The sequence below is a fragment of the Doryrhamphus excisus genome, chromosome 5, assembly GCF_030265055.1.
Source record: "Doryrhamphus excisus isolate RoL2022-K1 chromosome 5, RoL_Dexc_1.0, whole genome shotgun sequence".
NCBI classification, from domain to species: domain Eukaryota; kingdom Metazoa; phylum Chordata; class Actinopteri; order Syngnathiformes; family Syngnathidae; genus Doryrhamphus; species Doryrhamphus excisus.
In genome coordinates, this window is record NC_080470.1 from 16,543,451 (window position 1) to 16,562,857 (window position 19,407).

At 44.0% G+C, this 19,407-nt stretch overlaps 1 protein-coding gene across 4 annotated transcripts; it reads left to right on the plus strand.

Moving 5' to 3' along the window:
• The first annotated feature begins 2,236 nt into the window (after positions 1-2,236).
• LOC131129981 (uncharacterized) lies at positions 2,237-18,227 on the plus strand. Of its 4 annotated transcripts, XM_058073987.1 has the most exons (22): positions 2,246-2,316; positions 2,448-2,483; positions 3,928-4,371; positions 4,482-4,541; positions 4,620-4,703; positions 4,972-5,005; positions 5,180-5,283; positions 5,365-5,631; positions 5,723-5,816; positions 5,975-6,042; positions 6,127-6,267; positions 7,267-7,299; positions 7,370-7,516; positions 7,582-7,644; positions 7,737-7,871; positions 7,997-8,059; positions 8,633-8,698; positions 8,794-8,934; positions 9,054-9,197; positions 9,342-9,409; positions 17,431-17,488; positions 17,578-18,227. In XM_058073987.1, the coding sequence occupies exons 3-21, from the start codon at positions 4,273-4,275 to the stop codon at positions 17,459-17,461; spliced, it is 1,842 nt and encodes a 613-aa protein (XP_057929970.1). In that variant the 5' UTR covers positions 2,246-2,316; positions 2,448-2,483; positions 3,928-4,272; the 3' UTR covers positions 17,462-17,488; positions 17,578-18,227. The 4 variants fall into 4 exon arrangements, with proteins under 4 accessions (XP_057929967.1, XP_057929970.1, XP_057929969.1 ...); XM_058073984.1 differs by having other exon boundaries at positions 2,237-2,316; positions 9,342-17,488; XM_058073986.1 differs by lacking the exon at positions 2,448-2,483 and having other exon boundaries at positions 2,249-2,316; positions 9,342-17,488.
• The last annotated feature ends 1,180 nt before the right edge of the window (positions 18,228-19,407 follow it).

Below are 19,407 nucleotides of genomic sequence, written 5' to 3' on the forward strand. Positions count from 1 at the left end.
TAGTTTTCGCTCTATCTTCGTCAGAAGGAGGTGTGCGCAGTTCCAGCGTCTCCCACTCTGACTCCACTGTGGCAGGGGAGACGAAAAGATAACTTTTTTGGATTTGCAAACAACTCATCTTCCTGGCCACACCGTTTTAGCCAGCTCGATTTAATTTGGTGAAAACGTAGGAAATCTTGTCCCCTTTCCAAAAATGTCACTCTTACGTCTGAGGACGGATTGCCTTCTGGGCCCTCAGAAGCGAGAAGAGCGCCGACATGTCTCCCATTCACTCCCATTCACTCCCATGTTAAAGACGCCGTCTTTTCTTTCTCCAAATCTTTAATTTTCTGTGTTTTCAACTCGTCATCTTGCGGTCGTTTCTCAAACAATATGCAAAACGAGCAGATCTATGCAAAGCCCTGACCCTCGATTTACTGTCATGGCCGCCACCTCCTCCTCCTCACAGCCCCTCCCTTCAAAAACCACCTTCTGTTGACATGTGTGATTACAATGATTCCCTTCCCAGCTGATACCATACAGCTCATGTATTGTATGTGTGTAGATTTTAAAAGTTAGATTTTTCTAATTAAGCACAGTGACTCCAGGCACCTCAAAGACCAGAGTATCAAAATATCAACATTTTTATAGAATCCATGATACAGCAATAAACTTATCATCACTTATCAAGTGTTATCATCATGTCAGGAATCGATAGTTGAGTATCGACCCGCATGTCACACACTCTCTGCTCTTTAGTACTCCATGGCAATGCAAGTGCTGCTTTCAATTGGAAAACAACACATGACATGTACAGACACCACAGCAGTGCCTGGCAACTTTCACGACTTGATGCTATGTTGCTGGGTGCTAGCATGGTAGCCGTTAATATGTTAGCATTTAGGTTATTTACTCATGTCTAAATATAATTACAAATGTGGCACGATGTAGGGACACTATGGGAATGCCTGACTACTTTATGGACTTGGTGTTTACTTGCTAGATGCGACAATGCTAACTCCTTACATGATCTTAGATATCTCATGTATCTGGTAGATTTTAAAAGTTGTCTCTTTAAAAGTAAGCACAGTGACTGCAGTCACTTCATATGACTGGAGTATGAAATACGTATTCCCATTATCAACACCTATCATATCAACACCTGTCATTACTGCATGGATAATTGTAAAACCACGCATGACATCATGTACAGACATTACAGGAGTGACTTGGCACTTTCACCACTTCATGCTATGTTATTCGGTGCTAGCATGCTGATTCATGTTTAAATGTAAATAAACCCATGGCATGGTATATACTAGTATAATAGTAAAAAAAATTACTATTGAACTGCCCTGGCACATTGGGTAGTTCATGCTATAGGTGCTACTATGCTAACTGTTCGTCCATTCATCCTTTTTCTATGCAGCTTATCTTCACTCGGATGGGGGTATGCTGTGTCTCGTTGTGTCTAGGGCAAGAGGCGGGGTCCACCCTGGACTGGTGGCCAGCCAATCCCAGGGCACATATAGACAAACAACCATTCACACTCACATTCATACCTATGGGCAATTTGGAGTAGCCTATGAAGCTACCACGTATGTTTTGGGAAATGTGGGATGACACCGGAATACCCGGAATGCATGCGTGCATGCACGCACGCATGCACAGAGATGGCCAAGGGTGGAATTGAACTTGGGTCTTCTTGCTGTGAGGCCTGTGCGCTAACCACTCGCTGCCGTATTTTCTTGACTTACAGTTGAAATTGTATTAACAGGGATATAAATACAACAGTTGTGGGGGTGGGAGTTGTACACTGAATATAAAATATTTTTAAATATATATATTTCAAATTAATATTAAAATAATAATATACTAGTAAATAATATTAAAATAAGATTTTAAAATAAAATATACTTTTGTCATTTCTCTATTTGTTTTGGATTTAATTGTGTTGGACTATTATTATTATTATTATAAGTACATTATCTGATAACATATACCACATCACTGATAGTATTGGTAGTTTAAATAGTGAAAATCTATGTAATGAAATGACGGTGGGGTGGGGGAGGGGCCACAGCGTGGGTTGCTTAATGCATCATTGAAGCAGAACTGCCTCTGTTGTATTTATTGTATTTGTAGTTGTTTTTATTTAACACAAATTCAATCTCGTTTAAAAAAATAAAACTAACAATCATTTTACAGGTTGTATATTATTTTTAATTCATTTATCACATAACGTTTCGTTGAGGTTGAGTGTGTGGTGTTAATGGCTTCCAAAGACAAGGGGGAGGGGTGGATTTTGCCGATCCAGTATGAACAGCGCCGATCCCGGTAATTGGACCTATACCTTAGCAGTATCTGATATCAATTTCGACTTGGTATCGATCCATAAAATATCATCATATACAATATCGCCATCTGGATCTCCTGGTTGGCTGATCAACCAACGCATGCGCAACCAGATCAATCAGCGAGTTCACTCCTTCCTTGCGACTGAGGTAAGTAGACGCATCCAATTATGCTCCTTTATATTAAGAGTACTGTTGTTTTTGTTACTTGTCAATTGTAGTTTATGGACAAATATGAAGTTAGATATGAACGTTGATAGATGTAGAAAGTATGTTTGTTTGCCTTGGTGATCTCTTTTGCTAAAGTTCAGTGCCACACCCAACTTGCAATTGGTTGATTGGACCTGTTGGTTGTACAGCTAAAATACACGCTTGGTGAAAGTACAAAAGTGCATACATTTACTTTAAGAATATTTCTATCATGTTTTAAAAGTTCTTTTAGCTGTTGTTTGATAGCTGTTGTCTGCATGTTTTAAGCTAGTTTGGTCCATGCGGTCCTATGTGTGCATGATTAATGTGATGATTGATGCTTTTTGCCAGCAATAATGCTCTCTTTACCTTTTAAACATTAAAATAATACAACATATTTAAAAGATGTTTTTCTAGCATGTTTTAATAGTGTGGATTGCTTATGGATGCAAAATAAGCTATGTGCATGTTTAAGCTAGCTTGGTCCATGGTCCTATGTGTGCATGATTGTGACGATTGATGCTTTTTGCCAGCAATAATGCTCTCTTTACCTTTAAACATTAAAATAATACAACATATTTAAAAGATGTTTTTCTAGCATGTTTTAATAGTGTGGATTGCTTATGGATGCAAAATAAGCTATGTGTATGTTTAAGCTAGCTTGGTCCATGGTCCTATGTGTGCATGATTAATGTGACCATTGATGCTTTTTGCCAGCAATAATGCTCTCTTTACCTTTAAACATTAAAATAATACAACATATTTAAAAGATGTTTTTCTAGCATGTTTTAATAGTGTGGATTGCTTATGGATGCAAAATAAGCTATGTGTATGTTTAAGCTAGCTTGGTCCATGGTCCTATGTGTGCATGATTAATGTGACGATTGATGCTTTTTGACAGCAATTATGCTCTCTTTACCTTTAAACGTTACTATAATACAACATATTTAAAATATGTTTTTTCTAACATGTTTTTGTAGTTTGGATTGCTTATGGATGCAAAATAAGTTATGTGCATGTGCTCGGTGGTAGCATGTGCTCACACTGCTTGCTTTTGTTGCCTTTTAAAGGTAAAAATGAGAAAACGTATACTAAAGAGAGGGGTTCTTTGCATGTGTATGTAGTGTGGGTTGAGTATGGAGCATGCTAGCTGCAGGTGCTGTGGTCCCATGTGCTCAGACTGATGTGTTTGTTCAAAGTGGAATTGACGTTTTGAGAACTATTTACAATTGTATCGCAACACATTGATGCTATATTGATAAGATATGCAATTATTCATCCCTCAGTGGGGAAATTAGCTCATTTCAAATTTGATATTGTTCTAATCAGCAGAGGTCTCAGGGTTGTTTAGCAAATATTAATCCTGATTTGTTTAATGAATTAAAATATTTTCTGTTCTTTCCAGCATCTCCCTGAGCATTGCACATTGCGAGATTTGGAAATCTGTTGGCAGCTGAAGGCGACTGAAAGCATCATCATCATCATCAGCCCTACCACCATTAGCTAATCACTACATTCATATCTATACACCAGAGAAGACATCAGTGCATAAACAACACACACCATATATTGCTAAACTAGAGTCACTGAAAACACTACACACCATCCATCCATCCATCCACACATCCATCCACGCACACACACACTGGGAAAAAGTACTATCCTAGTACTTTGCAGTGTACTACTGCTGTATTTTCAACATTCAAGTGTTGGGAAGTGTTTTTGTGCTTTTGTCTTTGCTGTGAACAGGATGCCACGGAAGGGGAAGCGTTCCGAAGCAGCAAAGCGCCGATGGAGGAAGCTGGACCTTGCTGATCCACAGACGGGCCAGACCAGCGCACCCCAGCAGGTACTTTTCCTCTTATGACTGATTTCTTACTACAGTGTTGTAGCTGTACTAAATGATTAAAGAGAATATTCCTTTGGGACCAATATGTACTACATTGACATTGTTCACAGCCTGGGTCCCCACCCTCGACGACCAGCGATGGGACCACCCTGCAGTCTCCCACGAAGAAGGTATTGGTTTCACTTTTCATTTTGAATATGAATTTGTCTTCATTGTCATAAACTTAACATCCTCTAATGTGTAATCAGAGAGCCAGGTTCCAGACCTCCCCTCTGGCCGACCAGCCCCGTGTGGTGGATGCCTGCTCCGCCACTTCTTCTGTGGTTGCCCAGGTAAGAATTTCGTCAGCCTTTTGGAAAATGTATGGGATAATTGTCATTCGTGCTGCACCTAAAGTTTTGTAGATATTCACTGACTGGTCTGGTGACTGTTTGATGAGAAATGTGAATATAACAGATAAATTGCTGGTGTTTACATGTAAGACGTGTATGTTACTGTATAGACGTACTGTAGTTGCTGACTGATTTTGCTAAAGATATATTGGTACTGGTTGGTTTTACTCGTACTCACGTTTTTTAAATGTTTGTGCTACTTCCTTAGGAGTCTCTGGCCAGACACCAGCCTCCGAGACACGGTCAGCCCTCCTGTGACTTGAATACACATTTTTTTATCGTTTTAATGTCTATTTTCTTTCACTGTGTCAAATGTATTGTCTATAGTCTCGTACTGTGCAAAACATTGCCACGGTATCTAATTTGTTTAAGGTTGCAGGATTTACCTTTTTAATTGTGTCTGTAATTGTGATTAGTCCGAGGCACTGGGCGGCGCCACACCGTGCGGAAATGGCCAGTTTCTGCAGTGACTGGGAAGAACCACAAGCTGGTCATTCCAGCCGTGGCTCAGGGCAAGCGGGTATGTAGAATGTCTGAATACAAGAGTACATTGAAGACCAATGAAGAATATGCGCTCACGTATTTATTTGTATGTTTGTAGTTTGTCCTGATCGTTGGAGACTCCCATCTGCGAGCCATTGCAGATGGATTTGTGAAGATGCCGGAGGGACCCTTGTCTTTTGGAGTGATGTCCACCCCGGGTGCCACGGCGGCTCAGTTGTGGGCTGAGGTGCAGAATGCGGTTCTGTCTCGTTCTCCTGAGGCGGTCTGTGTTTTGGCACCCAGCAACAACTTGGGTCGTCCCGTTGGCGAGGCAGCCACTGACTTCGGGCAGCTCCTGACCGCCACCTGCAGCCGCTGGCCTAACGTAAATACCTTGTGATCTATATTCTTGTTACAAATAATGATTTACATGAAGTGGAATTTATATTGTTATGATGATATGTTCATTTATTCAGGTCGTCGTCATGGACTTTCCTCCACGTCTGAACGTCGTGGTGGCCCAGCAGGATCGTCTGCGCCGGGAGTACCGTCGGGTGGCAGCTAGCATGGGTATGCAAATTGAAATAAAGGAATACTGTTATCAACGCTTAACATAAGTAGGAAACCTCAACGATGTGAAATGCCAGTGTCATTTCATTGACTTGACCTGGTAAACAAAAGTTTATAGAAACTAATAAGGGATTTGTTTTTTCCTTTCTGTACCGCAGGTATTCCCTACCTATCCTCAGCTGACCACTTCCCGCTGTCACGCCTTGAGATGTGGTGTAGGGATGGCGTAAGTAGATGACATCCTATAGTAAGGATATGTACAAGTAGAATATTTCCAGGTTTACTAATCATTTTGGGTTATGTGTGGCAGGTACACCTCAGTGACAGCGATGGGATGCCTGTGCTTGCCAGGTTGTTGTGGGTTGCTGCCCGCCGTCAGCTGGAGAGTACCGCACCAACCCCACCCCCTCCACCTCCGCCACCAGCTCCTCCTATGTCACCGCCGGGCGAGGTACTTTTGGGTTGCACCTTCATTCACACTACATTTTAATCACAAACACATTAGGGCTGGGTTAAATGATTATTTTTGTAATTATGTAATTTAGAAAATAGTTTTTCGATGCATCGATTAATCTAACAATTCATTTTTAAAACCGATTTGATTCGATTTTGATTAGACTATCGTTTAATAATTTGACATATATAGCAATTAAAGCAAATTTATCATGAATCAAACAAATATATTTTTATTAACAAGTTCAAAAATGAATTGTTTTGAACAATACAACAAAGTGCACAATGGAATCCGAAAACAACAAAAGTAATAAACTTTCTTTAAATAAATAAAACTATTGTTTTTAACACAATCTGAATTAGGGATGGGCACAATTAATAGATGATCGATTATTGATAATTTTTTTTCGACAGTGTTAAACATGTTCATGTAGCAATGCTTCGAGAAAGCAGTCACTCGGCTGCATTCACCTCTGAGCATGTCAACATGCTCATTTTTCTCAACAAAAACCATAAGGTTAAGCTATAGCCCAGGACAGTTACCACCGTAGCCTTGATATAAACCTATAAGCTTTTGTGTTGTTGTTATGTGGGATCTCCCCCTCTCATCCGTGCCTTTTGGCAAAAAGGAACAAAAGGTCAGCTACAAGTCTTTGTTCTTTGATTAAATACTATTAGTTAATAATATGATTTATTTTGTTTAAAAGAGGCAAACTGTAGGCTATTTTGTTTGAGAATCGGCTCTTATTTTGTTAAGTCTCAACGCCTCCGCGTAGAGGCCTATTCCTATAGTTTAACAACTGCACATTTAAATTGTAAATCGCACCAGACGTGGATTAAAGTTCTACTTAAACTATTATTTATGATTTTTATATTTTGTGTCGACGCCATTGATGTTGACGCGTTGTCCCAGCCCTAAAACACATGCATGTGACTCATTGTGTTGGTTTATCAAACCTATGTGTCACAAATAATTTTTGCCTGTGTTCCCCATCAGCCCCATCGTCTTTGGTCATCCCTGTTCCAGAAGGTACTTTCAAAAAGGCATCTCATTGTGTAATGGATGCCATGTTATGATTGCCTTTTCTGTGCCCCATCAGCTGGAGACGACTGTACCACCAGCACCTTCTCTTCAGACGTCCCCACCGATGCGAGTGTTCCTGCCAAAAGTGGTCGTGAAGGGTGAGGTCACCGTGCAGCATCCTTCCAACCCTTTTGACTGGACACTCATTGGCAGCGCAGAGGGGGTAAAAAAAAATTGGAAAAATGGACAAGAATATGTATGTAGCCATAATGTGACTTATCGCAACAGAGGAGTCGGCGTGTCAAGTCCAAGGTGCCCCGTGACTCCAGCAAAGGGATGTGCAAGCAGCAGGTTTGTTTGTCACAGTTGATGGAGACGAGCATGGATGTTAGGATGGTGATAGTTTCAAGTCTCAGTATATGTATTTTGGTACTTTTTGACAGGAGGACCTGTTGCAGTGCAACATCCCTGTGAACCCTGTGTGGTTCAGCCCGCCCATGCTGGTTGCAATGGACAAGCTGGCTCCATCGCATCTTCCAAGCCCTGAGACCTCCACAGTTATCCCCAAGGGCAAGAAGGTACTTTAGCCGCTTCATAGAAAGTATGTTATTCACAAATACATCTAAATCTTGTAAGTACAGCACTTTCTATTTTGTAAAAGCTATGCATGTGAAATATTTCCTTTTTTCCTGTGCCACGTCAGGCGGTGACTGCAGAGTGCCAACCGCGTCGTCCAGCCTCCAAGAGGAGAGTGGGAGAGCTGCAGGTTTGTAGTCCATGTACAGTCATCCCTTTTTCATCTTGGTTCAATGGTTCCACACAGGACCATGATAAGCAACTTTCTGCAAAGATTGTTTAGGAAAATATAACTTGGCAAGAAGTATGCATATGCAACTATGCATATGCTATGCAACTATGCATATGCAACTATGCATATGCTATGCAACTATGTCATAGTGGCTGCACGATGGGTGAGTGTGTCTCTGTGTGGAGTTTGCATGTTCTTCCCATGGATGTGTGGGTTTTTTCTTCCTTCCCCCTTCCAAAAACATGCTAGGTTAATTGGCCACTCCAAATTGTCCTTAGGTATGAATGTGAGTGTGAATGGTTGTTTGTCTATATGTGCCCTGTGATTGGCTGGCCACCAGTCCAGGGTTTACCCCGCCTCTCGCCCGAAGACAGCTGGGATAGGCTCCAGCACCTCCACGATCCTCATGAAGACAAGTGATAGAAAACGAATGAATGAACAAAATATGTCATAGGAGGAAAATAAAATGTTGTTCTGGTTGTAAAAGTGTGTGTGTGCATTGTTAGTAAAGTGGTGTGTGTACATTTTTAGATGGAGGCAACATCGCCACCTTCCTCCACGCCACTGCAGCACATTGTACAGGATGAGGCCAGCTGGGTAAAATGCACTTTTTTCTTTTTATAGTATATGCAGCCTACATTTGTTGGTGTAGAAAAATGGCATGACAGAAATGTGTGTGTTTGTGTGTGTAGATGGAGGAAACACCACATCGTGTGGAGCTGCCTTCCACCCCAACGCCACCTTGCAGTCCCGGGCCAGTGGTCGTCACAGAGGAGACGTGTGCGCCATCCTCCACACCACCACAGCACATTGTCATGGATGGGACCAGCTGGGTAAAACAAACATTTTCTATGTTTATCATATACACACGCTATATTTGTTACTATATTAAAGGTGGTATTCTGTTGGATTTGTGTGCCATTTTTAAGTTAGTTTTGTGTTTCTCATTTAGACTGAGGCGAAGGCGACACTGCATACTGTAGAGCTGCCGTCAACACCATCACCGCCTTGTAGTCCAGAGACAGTGGTTCAGAGAGACATTTGTGCAAAGTCCTCAATGCCACTACTGCACATTGTCCTGGATGAAACCAGCCAGGTAATTTTAACACAGGAAATGAATACGCCTACTAGATCTACTGTAAAGTTGCATTGATAAAACAAGGCTAATGTAAGCTTTTCTATGGTAAAAACTAACCTGATTACACAAATGTATGTTAACACGACAAATACTACATTTCAGGATTGTGGCACAGAAGCTGGTCGACGCATTCGTACCGTCTGGGCCACTCACTCCCAGATGGATTTGAGGTATGACGATTGCACTCGCAATAATCAGTGCACGTGTATGGCACTGACGTTCTTGGCCTACCATGCTGAGGGGTTTCATTTTGATTCAGACGTTCTTGACAGAGTTCTTGAAAATGGAGACTCACTCTATGCGTGGACAATATGTGGGCTAGGACTACGTTTAATCAGCAATCATTTAACCAAAGAGGAAATGCCAAAGATAGTTCACACCGACAACAATGCATACACAGTTACACAGTTGGAGCCGAAATTTGGTTTGGTGAGGGATCGCAGCAATTCCCTAATAGATCCTTATTTGTTGCCACTTGCCAGACAACTTGAGTGCCTCTCACAAGATGTCACTCATGCTTTTCTGATTGTGGCTCCAGAGTGCTTTGCGGTTTTTCGTGATAGGTCAGGATGCTATGGTTTTTTTGATTCGCACAGTCGATCTTCAGTAGGTTTGCCAGTCCCAAACGGAACTGCGATTATGATGACATTTTCACACTTAGATGACTTAGTCGACCATGTGCATGAGCTCCTTTCGGATCGCAGCCCCGATGCGAACTACGAGTTGGTACCGGTTTCCTTTGGATTAGAACAGATAGCAAGTGACAGACAGGTACAGTTGGATGTCGTAATCACTTCAGAGCCCACCAAAGAAACAGACGCAGCAATAAGAGAATGTGTTGAGACAGATCAGGAGGAGCTGATAGTACCACCATGCGTCCATGTTCAAATAGATTTTTCCAAAGTGAGTAAAACGAGGCGACGGACCGCTATGAAAAGGGCACTAAAGTGCCAACAATGTAGACCGTTTGAAGCTTCAAACAAACCCGATCCGCGTCAAAAAAAACGTCTACAAATGAAGGTCAAGTATGTAACAGACACTAATTACCGCCAACAAAAATTAAACGGCTTTACCACGCGATACAGGTGTGATAGTGCCTTTAAGAATAAACAGAAGACGCACGTAGCTGAAAAATACCACAGAAGTCCGACGACCAAAAAGACTTTAATGTCAGCATATGTTAGGAGAAGGTATCAATCTGATCTGGCTTTTGTTGAACGACAGAAGCTGAATCTCAGGGAAGGGTATCACCTGGATTCAGATATTCAGGTGAGAAAAAAGTTATATCAGAGGGAGCGGTATCAACGGGATCCAGCTTTTCAGGCGAGACAAAAGTTATATGTGAGGGAGCGGTATCAACGGGATCCAGCTTTTCAGGCGAGACAAAAGTTATATGTGAGAGAGAGGTATCACGGGGATCCAGCTTTTCAGGCGAGACAAAAGTTATATGTGAGAGAGAGGTATCACGGGGATCCAGCTTTTCAGGCGAGACAAAGGTTATATCTGAGGGAGCGGTATCATCGGGATCCAGCTTTTCAGGCGAGATATAGGGTGTATCTAAGAGATAAATATCGCAACCATCCAGGTTTTAAGCAAAGGTGGGCTGTTTTCATGAAAACATGGATGCAGAAGTATAGAAACAATCCTTATTTTCAAAATAACAAATATGTGCGAGATAGTAATAGACATTCTAATGTAAGGCTACATGTTCAGCGTTGTGAAAAGAACCGTCTTAACGGGCAGCGTATTCGGCACAAATTACAATGCGCGCTTCAAATAAAGACTAAATACATGACTAGAACTCAACATTCAGCCAACAATGTGCAGGATCCAGCAAGCGCTGTAATGAAAGCAGCAATATCGTCGTTCCGCGAAAGAGTCGCACATGGGCCCACATATGTTTGTACTGTATGCCACCGTGCTCTTTTCCTAAATCAGGTACAGAAATGCAATCGAGGAAAATATAGCGACAACCATGACATAGTGGCCGCCAGCTTGACAGGTAAATATGTTCACGTCTGCAACAACAGTTGTTCTGCCCCATGCACTGCCCCGCAAGAGAGAAAGCAGGAATGGATATGTCACTCCTGTGACTCCCACCTCAGGAGATGTGCAATGCCACCTCTGGCAGTTGCAAATAAGTTGGATCTGGCACCCATTCCCCAAGAACTGTCCGATTTAAATGTACTCGAGAGACAGCTGATAGCAAAAATTATACCTTTTGCAAAAATTGTAGCATTGCCCAAAGGACGGCAACGAGCTGTTCATGGCTCAGTAGTGTGCGTACCGTCGGAAATGGAAGCAGCAGTGAACTCACTACCTAGGCCACGTAGTGAAGCTCAACTGCTGCAGGTAAAGCTGAAGAGACGCCTTCGGTATAAAGGACATCAGCATTTTTATACAGTAAATATGGCGAATGTTATAGCTGGGCTCAGGACGCTGATACACACTCATCCACAGTACAGGGATGTGTGCATCAATGAGAGTGCAGCAGCTGAAAGTGTCCTTGAAGGGGAAGAGGAGCCATCCGCCCTGCCGTCATCATCCTTGCAGCAAGAGGCCAGCAACGCCCAAGTTACGCAGGCACAGCATGTTGAACGTGATCAGGAGGAACTTCGGCCGGGCCTCATGCTCGATACATGCATGCAGCCGCTTGACATTGCACAGGAAAGTCTTTCATTTGGGGATGGGATATTCAGCATTGCTCCTGCCCAACAAAACAAGCCTGTTGGATTTTTTGCTGTGCCGCAGCTGGAGGCCATGGCCTTTCCTGTTCTGTTCCCAACGGGAAAGAACACAATGGATGAGGAGAGGATCGTTAAAGTATCACCGAGTTCTTACTTCAACACCAGATTGTTTTCCGTGGATCCACGCTTTGCTGAAGATCAGGGCTACCTTTTCTTTGCCCAATTTGTTATTGAAACTTACATGGCCAATAACAGCATGTCGATTCAGTCGCGGAAAGGAAAACCTCACACTGCGGATGGGAGGAAAATTCTGAACCGGATGATCCAGGACAAGGCGGCGTTGGAGCGGCTCATACAGAACAGGGAAGCGACCAGATTTATGCAGCCACTCCGAGGAACACCAGCATACTGGGAGAAAGCTCACCGGGAGCTCCACGCAATGGCCAGGCAGTTGGGGAAGCCAACATTTTTTCTTACCTTTTCTGCGGCGGAAATGAGATGGCCTGAAGTCACTGCTGTGATAAAAGCGCAGCAAGGCCAACAGGAGGATCACTTTTCAGATCTGGACTGGAACGCTAAATGCGAGATTCTCCGCAGCAATCCAGTCACGGTCATGCGCATGTTTGAGAAAAGGGTAGATGCTCTCTTAGAGCTTATTCTGTCTCCTGCGCAGCCCATCGGCCCAGTCGAGGACTACTTTTATCGTGTTGAGTTTCAAGCACGAGGAAGTCCTCATATACACATGGTGGTGTGGATAAAGGACGCACCGGTGATCGAGGAACCAGATCCCATCTACTGTGGCGAAGTGGTCGAATTCATCGACCGTTATATCACCTGCCACATCCCCGATCAAACCAAGGATCCGGAACTCCATGAAGTGGTTACGAGTGTTCAAACTCACAGCCGCAGTCACACCAAATCTTGCCGAAAAGGAAATGTCTCCTGTCGCTTTGGATTCCCTAAACTGCCCATGGATGTCACCACAATTACCTTTCCCTTTGAGGACCCGACCAGTGATGACGAAGAGGAAAACGATGACCCCAAGAAGAAGAGACGGAAGGAGGAAGACGCCCGTGCCAAAAGGACCAAGTTGGCGAAGAAACAGAGGGAGTCCAAGGAAAAGCTGAAACAGCTAAGAGAGCGTCTTATGGACACACAGGTTCCGGAGGACTTGACGGACCTGCTCAATTCGTGCCAGCTGACCCTGGGTCGGTATAAGCACTATGTTGAGAACCTCAGCACTGGGATGGCTGTCCACTTGAAGCGTACACCGCAAGAAAGTTGGACTAATGCCTACAACCCCCATCTGCTGCGTGCGTGGAACGCCAACATGGACATCCAGTATATTCTGGATGATATCAGCTGCATCATGTACATGATGTCTTACATCTCCAAGCCGGAGCACGAGATGACAGAGTTCCTCAAATCTGTCATCAAGGACGTGCAAAAGTCTGACGCCAACCAGAAGGAGGAGATGCAAAAGATCATGCAGGCGTATTCAAAGCACAGAGAGGTAAGTGCTCAGGAAGCAGTGGCACGAACATGCAGTTTGCCCCTGAAGAAGTCCTCACGCAATGTGGTGTTCCTCCAAACCGACGAGGACGGTTTCCGAATGAGTCTGCCCATGAGTCGGCTTATGACCATGCACCCAGATTCAGCTGAAGTGTGGATGTCAAGTTTGCCGGAAAAGTACGCCAACAGACCACGTACGCAGGCGTTTGAGTCTATGTGTCTGGCAGAGTTTGCGTCTGATTACAGGGTGGTCTACGGTTACGAGAGAGAAGGGCCAAATGTCATTCCCCTTTTGAACGACATGGGTTGCATTCAGAAGAGGACCAGGGGAAAACCTGCCGTCATAAGATACACGCGGTTTTCCATGACAAAGTTTCCTGAAAAATATTTCAGGGCCCTTCTCAAACTCTACTTGCCCCACAGGACGGACCGTGAGTTGACCAGCGACTCCCACCCAACTTATGAGTCATTCTACCTGGACGGATGGTCAAGGCTAGGTCCTGCAAAGGCCATCGTTGATGAGAAAATGAAGCGGTTTGAGGGCCAAGCGAAGAAACTGGACAAGGCTTTGGAGCGACTCCAACAGGAAGGTCCAGCTGTTAATGCGTGGAACTCTTTTGCGCCAGAGGTGGAAGCAGAGCGCCTGGAATGTCTTGCTGCGCTGAAGGCCATGATGCCAAACGCAGCGGACGAGCGGGATGAGCAGGATGATGTTCCTGCCTATCAGGCTGACCTTTCCGGCGCCCCAGCACTGCCGGCCTTTGAAGCACCCCAGTTGAGTCCGGACTTTGTGAGGAGGATGTACCGCAGTCTTAACATCATGCAGGCTTCCGTCTTCTATGCCGTACGCGACTGGTGTTTGCAGCGCGTTTCTGATCGCGACCTTGAGCCCTTTCATTATTTCATCTCAGGGGGAGCTGGATGTGGCAAGTCACATGTCATCAAGTGCATTTACCAGGAGGCCACCAAGATTTTTCGGCAGCTTCCTGGCATTCGTACCGATGCGGATTTGTCTCAGCCCACGGTTCTGTTGACGTCATTTACCGGCACAGCTGCGTTCAACATTTCTGGGAAAACCTTGCACTCGGTCTTGAAGCTCCCAAGAAGTTTGAGGCCTCCATATCAAGGACTCGGCAACGCGCTGGACACCTTGCGGGCGAGTCTTTCCAACGTGCAGATTTTAATCATTGATGAAATATCAATGGTCTCCAAGGATCTTTTTGCGTATGTCCACTGGCGGTTCCAGCAAGTCAAGGGCAACCGGAAGACCTTTGGAGGGATCTCTGTGCTTGTAGTTGGGGACTTTTACCAGCTGCCACCTCTTGGAAGGGCCAAACCCCTCTGTGTGTATGAGGATAATGTCCTTGACCTCTGGACCAACTTTCAGTTGGTCCGACTTACGGAGATCATGCGGCAGAAGGAGGACCTGACCTTTGCCCAGCTTTTGAACAGGGTAAGGGAAAAGCGGAAGGAGGAGCCCTTGTATGAAAGTGACCGGGCTTTACTGCAGCAGGCTACTGTCGAAACATCGCAGTGTCACACCAGTACGCTCCACATTTTTGCAACCAATAAGGAGGTTGACGAACACAACCGTGCAACTGTGGCAGCTTTGAAACTGAATGTGGTCGACATTCCGGCAGAAAACTACAGAAAAGACCCCCGGACCGGACAATTGGTCATCGTGTCCAACATGATAACCGGGAGGAAAAGAGATCTGCCCGACAACCTGCAAGCCGCTGTAGGAGCGCGAGTCATGATCATCCGGAACTTGGACATTGAGGATGGTCTCGTGAACGGCACCTTCGGGACCATCATGAACATTGTCCGTGGACCACAGGCCGCTGTTACTTTTCTTGGCATTTCTTTGGACAATCCTGGAGCAGGCCTGAAATTTCGGAAGAAACTTCAGGGATCCGGGGACGATTTGGCCTACATAGAAAAGTCAGAGGAAAGTTTAAGCATCAAAGGACTGGTGAGGCGGCAATTCCCGGCAAAACTGGCCTTTGGATGCACGGCGCACAAAGTGCAAGGCATGACGCTATCTTCTGCGGTCGTATCTCTGAAGCGCGTGTTTGAACCTGGAATGGCCTACGTCGCTCTAAGTCGCACGACCTCGCTCCAGGGACTGAAGATCATGGACTTGGATGAGAAGAAAATATATGCTGATCCCACCATTGCTTTGGCAATGGACAGCATGTTGCACGCTTCTTTCTTGTCTGTCAGACCGCTGTTGCACTTTGCACAAGGGCCTTCTCCGACTTTGAAGATTGTCCACCATAACACAGAGGGCCTCGCGTGTCACATGGAGGACATCAAATCTCATCATGAGCTGAGACTGGCTGATGTGCTTTGTTTGACGGAAACCCATTTGTCTGGTTCCATCTCGCCACACTTGCAGCTGGAGGACTACGCTGTTTTTGTACGGAACAGATGTGTTACCTACTTAAACAGGCCAGACATGGCTGCGAAAGAGGGAGGCGGGGTTGCAGCCTACTGTCGGAGGGAACTTCAAGGCCAGCCCCTTCGGTTTGTCCAGAATGTGCCAGACCTTGAATTCTTGGTGGTTAAAGTCATGGTGCCGATCACGGCTGTGGTGGCTACTGTTTATCGACCACCGAACTTGAGTCTGGGCACATTTCTACCTAATTTGACAAACCTCTTGGACACCTTGGCAATGATGGAAAGCCACCCCATTGTTGTTTGTGGCGACTTCAACGAGGACCTGCTTTCGAAACGGAAGAAGCCTATACTGGAGTTGTTTGAGTCCAGAGGCTATACTCAGCTCATCGGCAAGGCAACAACTGGCAAGCAGACACTGATTGATCACATTTACATTTCTCAACCGCAGTCTTGCATTCAGTCAGGTGTTCTGCATTCTTACTACAGTTACCACAGTCCGGTGTACTGTATCTTAACATCTTTGTAGGCCCTGGTCTGGTCTACACATGCTGTCTTGTCCCCAATGAACATTTGCTTGCAATGACCATGTGGCCATTTCTTCCCCTCCATCCATCCACGCCGTCTCACATACGTAAGTACTCCGTGCTTGTGACCTGAAGGCTAGGTATGCTGTACCTCTGCTCATGGGCTGCCTTTCAGAAATGCTGCTGCACACGCTTTAGCCCCAACCGGAAGATGTCGCTTTATTATATGTAGTAGATACATACTCGAGTCAGAATTACTGTATTATCATCTCTGAACGGGCAGTGTTGGCGCAGTCATGTTCTCCCTATTCCTGAAACTTCATGTCACTTATATGATGGAACATTCTAATAACTTGTCTCTCTCTCTCTCTCTCTCCCCTGTAGTAGGCACTGTTGCAATAATAGCCTGTTCGAGGCTGTTATGTTATACTCGGTCATAGCATTACTTTCAGCTTTTTCAATTACTGACTTGTTACTAACCTGTCTCTCTTTCTCTCCCCTGTAGTAGGCACTGCTGCACGAAGACATGAGAACGGTTATCGGTATCAGCGTTGCTGATATGTAGTCATCGGACCTCTTTTTTTTTCCGCAATATATAATATTGATAAAGTATATAGTGTGTTTGGGTGTGTGTGTGTGTATATACAGTATGTATATGACTGATTTATTTGACTAACTTGTCTCTCTTTCTCTCCCCTGTAGTAGGCACTGCTGCACAAAGAGCTGAGAACAGCAAAGCTCAAAGATTTGTATTAGTGGCAGTACATTTTACGCAATATATAACATGTATAAAGTGTATATGTATATGACATTTGAATAACTTGTCTCTCTTTCTCTCCCCTGTAGTAGGCACTGCTGCATGAAAAGCTGAGAAAAGCAAAGCTCATAGATTTGTATTAGTCGCAGTACTTTTCCGCAATATGTCACGTGGAGTCTATATATTTGGGATGCTCGGCATATGAGTATCCCAACTGACTTCCTGTGTGAGGACTAAGCCTAGCAAAACAGAAGGATGCTAAGGATAAAAAGCTGATAGAGTGTCAGATTTGTGATTTGTGTGTTTTACAGCTACAGAGAACAGGTTCAACTCGCATTCTGATACCAACTGCAGGACATGACAGAAAAGGTGTGTTGACAATTTGTTTTCTGAATTGACAATTAAGAAGTCAGTCTTGATACAATTTTTACTGGGTTTGTGTGTGTGTGTCTGTTTAGGGAAAAGACAAGCCTTTACAGAAACATTTCCCGGACGTGTTAATACTTCATTCCTGTTGTAATACGTAGTTACCTACCACATACATATGTTCACTATGCCTTTTTGTTCTCAAGCGTTTGCACCTTTATAAAGACCATTATTATGCATAATCATGCTGTACCAAACATTTTTGTATTGTAACCTAAACGGTCGAGACAGACGGCTGCCCCACTGAGCCTGGGTTCTGTCCAAGGTTTCTTCCCAAGTGGGAGTTTTTCCTTGCCTCCGTTGCCAGGTGCTTGCTCATGTGGGTTTCTGTTGTTCATTTATGACAAACTTGATAGACCAAACTAATGATAATAATAATGTGAACCAAAGTGCCTCGAGATCACTTGTTTTGTTGTGAGTTGGTGCGATATGTCATTGAACGCTTCTTTTAATTACTGTTGTTTTTTTTTCTGAAATATTTGATGTGCCTTGGGCCGCTGACCTAAACTGTTGAGTTACATACGGGACATGTTGCCTTGCTACATTAAGTGTTTGTCATTGGTTTTATCTTTCTATATTACAGAATATTATACAACACAATACTGTTCATAACTGGTGTAATTGTTGACATTTTGACTTCAAGAATTTAAGGCTTTGTTGCATCTTGTGGTTCCTTTTTAAATAAACTGTCAAATGATTTATTCAGAAATTGTCTGGTTTTATATATGAACTTAAGTACAGGTTTTGCTTCCATGGTCTTTTTAAACTGAAAAATGTGCTAATATTCCACTGCATTCTACCCATCTACTGCTTTTCCGAGGTTGGGTCAAGGGCGGCAGCCTCAGCAGGGAAACCCCGACTTCAGTCTCCTGGCTCCTTCATCCAGCTGCACATGCCTTGAAATCTACTGTTTGGTTCTATTTTGGCTTTTGAGGTGACAGTAAGTTGAGAAACCCCAACTTTGGAAATAACTGCTGATGTTAGGTCACATGAATGAACACATTTAAGCTTTCACTTTCAATGTGATGCCACTAGATGCCTTTTACAAATAGTTTTGTACAAAATAATTCCTGCAATATGCAATGCATAATGCCCGGCGGCACGGCACGGCAGACACCGGGCCCGAGGTTCACAGCACAGGTGGCCAGTCCATCAAAATTTCCGCGGGAATTTTCTAGTTATTCTTATATCTTAATCTTCCACTTTTTGTGCGCGTAATGCGGCCAAAACCGCAAGAAGGACCCCCACACATGTTACACCGTCGGAATCGTGACGCTCGGGACTACAGCGGTATTTATTTTTTGGAACGTTTCGTGTAACCATGGCGACGCTATTTGCAATAGAAAAAAAAATCGGCCACTAGATTAGGTACACCATTCTATTTTTAGAACAGCCGCATTCCAGAGAAAACGAGAATTTACAGACTTTTCACAGCCTTGTAGCTCAGCCATACGGCCACGTAGAAACGTGGTTGATGGCTCATTTTTTAGATAAACTTCTGAACTCTCTCAGTACTGAATGCTAATTGCTAGCATGTTAGCATGTTAGCATTTAAGCTAATTTACTCATGTTTAAAGGCAAATACACCCATGGCATGATGCAGGGAGGTTCTAGGACAACCTTGGCAGCTTCTAAACTTGAGGCTCTCTTGCTAGGTGCTAGCATGGACCCGTTAGCATGTTAGCATTTAAGCTAATTTACTCACGTTTAAAGGCAATTGCACACATGACATGATGTAGGGAGGTTATAGGACAACCTTAGCAGTTTCTAAACTTGAGGCTCTCTTGCTAGGTGCTAGCATGGTAGCCGTTAGCATGTTAGCATTTAAGCTAATTTGCTCATGTTTAAAGGCAAATACACAC